At 44.8% G+C, this 6,159-nt stretch overlaps 1 protein-coding gene across 2 annotated transcripts in view; it reads left to right on the forward strand.

Moving 5' to 3' along the window:
• The window catches only part of lrch3 (leucine-rich repeats and calponin homology (CH) domain containing 3), a 33,979-nt gene that overhangs the window by 22,769 nt on the left and 5,051 nt on the right, over positions 1-6,159 (forward strand). For both annotated transcript variants that reach the window (XM_076282491.1, XM_076282492.1), the window contains 2 exons: positions 63-200; positions 1,447-1,524. In XM_076282491.1, coding sequence (XP_076138606.1) covers positions 63-200; positions 1,447-1,524 — 216 coding nt within the window. The remainder of the gene's footprint in view (positions 1-62; positions 201-1,446; positions 1,525-6,159) is intronic.

A 6,159-nucleotide genomic window follows, 5' to 3' on the forward strand; every position in this document is an offset into this window, starting at 1 on the left:
TGCGGTGTGGTCTTATGTGTCTCTCTCTCTCTCTCTCTCTCTCTCTCTCTCTCTCTCTGCAGAACATTGAGTGCCGGCTGAAAGTGTCCTTGCCCAGTGACCTGGGCGCAGCGCTGACGGACGGGGTGGTGCTGTGCCACCTGGCCAACCACGTGCGGCCCAGATCTGTGCCCAGCATCCACGTCCCCTCCCCTGCTGTGGTGCGTCTTGGGGGAAAAGCCCGGGGGGGAAGGGAATGGGCTTAGTATTTGCATTCTTACTCTGACCTCTCAGATGACTTAACAGTTAGAGCTGCAGCAAGCCATATGCCGTATGTGTTGATAACACTGGTGGGGTATTAAGCAACTGGTTGTAAAGTATTTGGGGTTCAGCAGCTTTGCTGAAGGGCAAATACAGTAGAAAACAAAATGCAAAGTTATGTGTTTAGAGCAGATTAGAAATCAGTAATCATAATTTAATACTTGCCTATATTGTGTAGTGGCAGAATGTATTATTGACATGCTTTATTAAGATGAGAGGGAAAACGACTCTGTTTACACACAGTGCATGTGTTCCGCTATATAACCATTAGAGCTGTCACTTTACGTTCGAAAATCGATTGCACAATCGATTGGACCAAACAACACAAGTTTCGAAAACTGAAATATGGAATCGATTTTAACCAAATATAAAAGAATTCCGAAGTGCACAAAGCATTGCGAAAGCTAAAAAGAAAATTCCCACCAATTTTACGCACCGGGAACAGCTGTTTCAATCAGCTGCTGTGCTGCTCGTGTTTTGCCAAAAAATAGAGGACAACGCGATCAACCTGTGCGACATGTAGAGAGACGAGTGATAGGCCCTAATAACTTGAGGAGTTCGATGTGGAAGTACTTCGGATTTTTGGTATATCAAACTATGGAGAAGAACAAAGCGGTAGGCTACGCAAACTGTGCAATCGAGTTCTACGTAGGCGAAATTTGTTTGACATTTCTAATCGTAAACACAGACACAGCTACGTTGAAGCCTGCGGTCATGTCACTGATGTAATGGCAGTCCACTCGGCTTACTGGTTTTCGAGAATGTTGCACTTCTGTTTGTCATTGTGCACGAAACTTCACGCCAATAAATCATCAGAAATATTGCTGGCTTGCGTCTACAAGCTCCCTCTTTACGTTCGTCCTAATGCAGTTGTTTGTGGATTGGCCTATATTTGGCGTTGAAAATGGAAACGTCTTTAGACATAAAAAAATCGATTTTACAATCGATTCAATGAACACTTATGTCTCAAAAATCGAACAGGATTTTTTCACAAAAGTGACAGCCCTAATAACCATGGTGGACTTGCTTGTGTGGTACTTTTGATCTGGTGATTTAGGGTGTCACAGTGTAACAGCGGTGGTTTTGCCTTGTGTTAACTGGTGCTCGGTAATCACTAATCACACTATGCGTCACCTCCTTCTGCAGCCCAAACTGACGATGGCCAAGTGTCGACGGAATGTGGAGAACTTCCTGGAGGCGTGCCGCAGAATCGGGGTCCCTCAGGTAAGGCGAGGGGAAGTCATCTTCCCTGCCTTGGCTGCTATTTATGTAACGGCTGGCTAACTCAACTGATGACGTGTGTCTCTGTGTACTGACCTTGTCTGCCACTAACCGTTCCTCTGCTTTTTCCCCTCTTCATCCTCTCTCTCTCTCTCTCTCTCTCTCTCTCTCTCTCACTTTCTCCAACCATGACTCTTTCCCTTTGATCACTTCCTCTCTTTCTCTGATGATGTAACCTCTTACCTCCTCTCATTCTTACCCCATGACTACCTCTACACCCCATCTCCTCTCCTCTCTCTGTTTCTCCGTATGTGTGTGCATGTGCATATGTGTGTGTGTGTGTGTGTGTTTGTGTCGTCTGGCGATGGGCGCTCTCAGGAGAGGCTGTGCTCCGTGGGGGAGGTGTTGCGGGGGGAGGGCAGGGGCGTGCTGCGGACGCTGGCGGAGTTGCTCTCTCGGGCGCCCCCACCCCTGGCCTCCCCTCCGGCGCAGCTGGCCGGCTTCGCCCTCTTCTATCTCTCCATCATGTCCCTGCTCTGCGCGCTCTACTGCCACCTGCTGACCCGCTTATGAACTGAGACGCCCTTTTGTCCACCGGCCTTCCCACCACCGCACAACCCAAAACCCCCCTGAGCAGAACTCTCGGCAGTCCTTCAAACCCGTCTCTTCAAACTGTATGGCGGCCGCCACCCTCATCACCATGTATAAGCTCATACACCAACGAAACACGCGCCGCCACCCCTCCAGTAATAGCACTTCTTTGTCTCAGTCCATCGCGTGTAAAAAAAGAATGCTATACCCTCTCCGATCCCCCACCTTTTTAGCCACCTGTTCCCATGGCAGCACTCTGATTGACGGCAAGCTGAACCTGTAAAAAAGGGGTAAAAGCACAAGAGTGGGCAGGACTCTCTCAGCCTTAAGAATGAGGAGCAGGTCTGCTTGTGGATACTTCCTGTTTCTCAGACCCAGTCTGCACAGAGTCGCGTTTGGCCTTGTCTCCCCGTCGTCTCATTGCTACTCGTCTTAACTTTGTTTTTCCAACAGGATGGTTTGAAATGGGACTAATGAAGCGTACTAATTGCCACTGGATAAGACAAAGTTTTTTTTATTCTTTTTTTTTTATATTTGTGTCAAATCCTTTGCTGAAATGATCCCCTAAACTTTCCTTGTTGTGCCTTATCTTACGTGTGTGTGTGTGTGTCTGTCTGTCTGGTTTCCGTGAGCATGTTTGTCCAAATGAGGGAGGTACCTACATTGCCCATTAGTTAAAAAAAAAATCAATTAATTATTTCATTACATCATCCAGTATGTGCTCTATATAAGGGAGGTCACAGACCATGGCTGGTATATGGCTGCAGGTTTGTACACCAGCTGAGCAGAAACCACTGTGTCCCTGCTCATAATCATGTGACCACCATCAAATGGTGACTAGTGTCAGATGTGCTTCTACTCGGCTTGGATAAAACCCGTCAGTTTTCTCACCCCTCTGTTGAATAGACCAGGCAGGCAACCCTCTGTCATTTGTGTCTCTCTGCATGGAGGTTTATTCAGCGTATTGAAGTGTGTTGTTAGGCGGACGAGTGATGGTTTGCGCAAAAGCACACAAGCTGCTGCTTTCTGGAAGCACATAACGACTTTGCTGCTCGTCTCACCTGAGCGTCCTCAAACTCACGTTACCTGCTGCTGCTCACTGATGGCCTCGTTTTTTCAGACCAAGCCTGTGACGTTGAGAGCGTGTACCATGGACTGATGATTTTTTTCTTAATGATTATCGTTAATCAAGGCTCACTTCTTCCGCATCCCCGCCCTGCCCCCGACCCCACCAAGAGCCTTTGATGTCTGATGCACAATCGATCACCTGTGCCTAGAGGGCCGTCCTCCCCTTCCATTCCAGTTTGTGAACGGACTCCTGTCCACGGAGGGGTAAATTAGGTCTCTCTGTCCTGATCAGTGCACTGAAGACCTGTGCGGTGACTGCTAGGCTGTGCGTTTTTTTTTTTTACCGTGTGTGTTTTGTAGGAAAAGAGAAAGGGAAAAAAAAAAAAAAGAATCTTTTGGGGGTGAAGAGCGTTCAAGAGGGAAAAAAACTTGTTATCAATACGAGAAGAATAGGTTAGAAAATGGTGGCTAAACACCATGGTTTGCCAAACACACAGTGACTGTCTCCTTCCAACCAATTTGACCTAGAAATGTACACCTGATACTAGGCAAGGAGCCACTGATGACATGACTGGTCAGGCGTGGTGGTAATACACACCCATGGCCGGGCTGTCTCTTTGGGTGTACCATTTCAAGCCATTACAAATTCCTGGAGCAATATTGCCAGGAGGAAATAGTGGAAGTGAGTGTATGCTTCGGTTTTCCTAGACTGATAAGGAAGTGTACAAGGATTAAAGTTCTCCGTCATAGGACGGATTTCCGTCAATTTGATTTTAGAAATGTCATATTTGAGATCGATGCAGATCCGATGAGAAAAAAAATAGGAGGGGGGGGGGGGCTGTCACCTTTGCTTTTCCTTCAAATACTACAAATATTAGGTAAATGTTTAAAGACCTAATAGTGTTCTTGAGAACTTTCTGTGTCTCAATCAGTGACCGCTCAAGAAGATAGCCTAGGTCAGCCATGAGTTTCGCTTTGTAGGCTATGTTGTACACACTTGTCTCGGGCGTTTGCTTAAAAAAAAGAACGCGTATGGAGGACTATAACGGTCTAAAAGTTGGAAGTTGGATTATAGTGACACAATCGAGACAGCTGATGAGGTTGGCCAATCCGTTTAACTTTTTTGGATATGATATTGTGAGCTCTATGTGCGAATTCGGAGAAGAAGCGTAGGCTGTGTTCTTTCCGTGCATCAATGTAGACACTTACTATCGCGAACTGTTGTCAGGGGAGGTCATTCATTTTGGGTGTCACCTATGACTTGAACAGATAGCCTGCTATGCCACCCGATGTAGGCTACTATTATTGTTACAGTTTTTAATCAATGCAACTAACATGTGTAAAGCGACGCAATATAAACCGTAGCCTATGCAATTTATTATCCCGTCTGTTATGACATGTACAACAATGTTTTTCACAATTTGCGACGGAAGGTTTTGACTGAGCGTGTCGAGTAAGGGGGTCAGTCGTGTTTGTGACGCACAGACAGCCTTGTAGCCTATTTTGCTTAGGCCTCACTTTTAACGACAGTAGGTTGTGAGTTTATGTTGACAAAAAAATAACCATACAATTAAAATAGTCAACTTAAAACTTTGCTATAAAATATTATTAATTTATAGCACAAAACCATAACCAGTAGGCCTACCAGAACCTCTCATATTAGCGTCATGATTTGTGTGCGTCTATTTGGCAAGGCCACTAGCTGTCATGGATGCGTTGCTAAAGGAAGGCAGGTGTCAAAAGTAAAAAAATAAATGCAGATGGGCAGCTGTTGGAAACGGGGGAGAACTAACAAGCCATGGTGTAAATAAATTAAAGTGCCAGGGGTTTGCTTTTGCGCGGTTCGCTGCAAGAAAATTGTTTATGGATGCAATAGGAAAACGTTTTAGCACGCCACCAATCAGAAGACCGCAATAAGGTTAACGTTCGTGCACTTCAGGACATCTTCCCTACCTGGTGCAACTAGCCACCACGACAGAGGTAGGCTACGTTTATCTATGGCTGACCGTTTTTACGTTTAGAAAGTAGGCTACGCATGTTCTTTCATAGCGCAACACGACCTGTCCTTAACCATATCGCAACCTCTTGTCAACCTTATACAATCTGTTGCTGAAGACAAAAGCGCCGTCTCCAGATTGTCGTTATCAAATGCACAGACCTCCTGCATGAGCACACACAGTATTGCTGCTCATTGGAAAACTGAGTTGTCCGTAAAACTCAAAATTACCATGTTTTCATTAAATGCGGATGAGGCAACAAATGGAAATATGAACAATATCTAGAATGTTCTGATTCGTTACTTTGATGAGGAAATGGGAAGTCTTGCAAACTTGATTTTATAGATTTTACTTGGTGTTGAATTGCATATTAACAAGAAAAAAATCTCCCCTTTAAACACTTTTGGCCTGAAGTAATTAAATAAGAGTGTGTTAAAGCCTTTCTACAATATTGCTGCAGTAGAAAAGAACAGCAATGGCTAATCAGCAATGGTCAGGGATGATACTAAAATATATTTTTGTTCATCAGGAAAACTCAATCTCAATCAAGAACACTCTCAATTCGCCTTATTCACATGGCGGCCATTGGCGGCTAAAACGAGGCTACAGGGTACACAAACCATAGGATTGTTATGTTCTATGCATTCACCTGTAGGTGGCATTAATTATATAGTAAGTGTACCCTGTAGCCTCGTTTTGGTTTAAACAATGGCCGCTGTGTGAATAAGGCGAATACTCCCTTTACTTTGCTGTTTGCATCTTTTTGTACATTAAAAACCAATAGGTCGCGACTGCAAAAGGGGTGCTATCTCTATAGGTAGATATGAACAACGTATGACTTATGGCCTGAAAAAAGTTCAGTCAAACGATTTTTTTTCACTTTAATCCCTGAGTGTAGTGTGTTATTAGCCACTGAGTCATTTGTGTGTGTGTGTGTGTGTATGTTGTCTGAGTGCCATGTGCCTGCTATTCCTTCTGTTTA

The sequence above is a fragment of the Alosa pseudoharengus genome, unplaced genomic scaffold (genome assembly GCF_046254945.1).
Source record: "Alosa pseudoharengus isolate Yale_2024_CS ecotype anadromous, Long Island Sound unplaced genomic scaffold, YU_APseudo_1.1 YU_APseudo_1.1_scf_13, whole genome shotgun sequence".
Lineage (NCBI taxonomy): Eukaryota > Metazoa > Chordata > Actinopteri > Clupeiformes > Clupeidae > Alosa > Alosa pseudoharengus.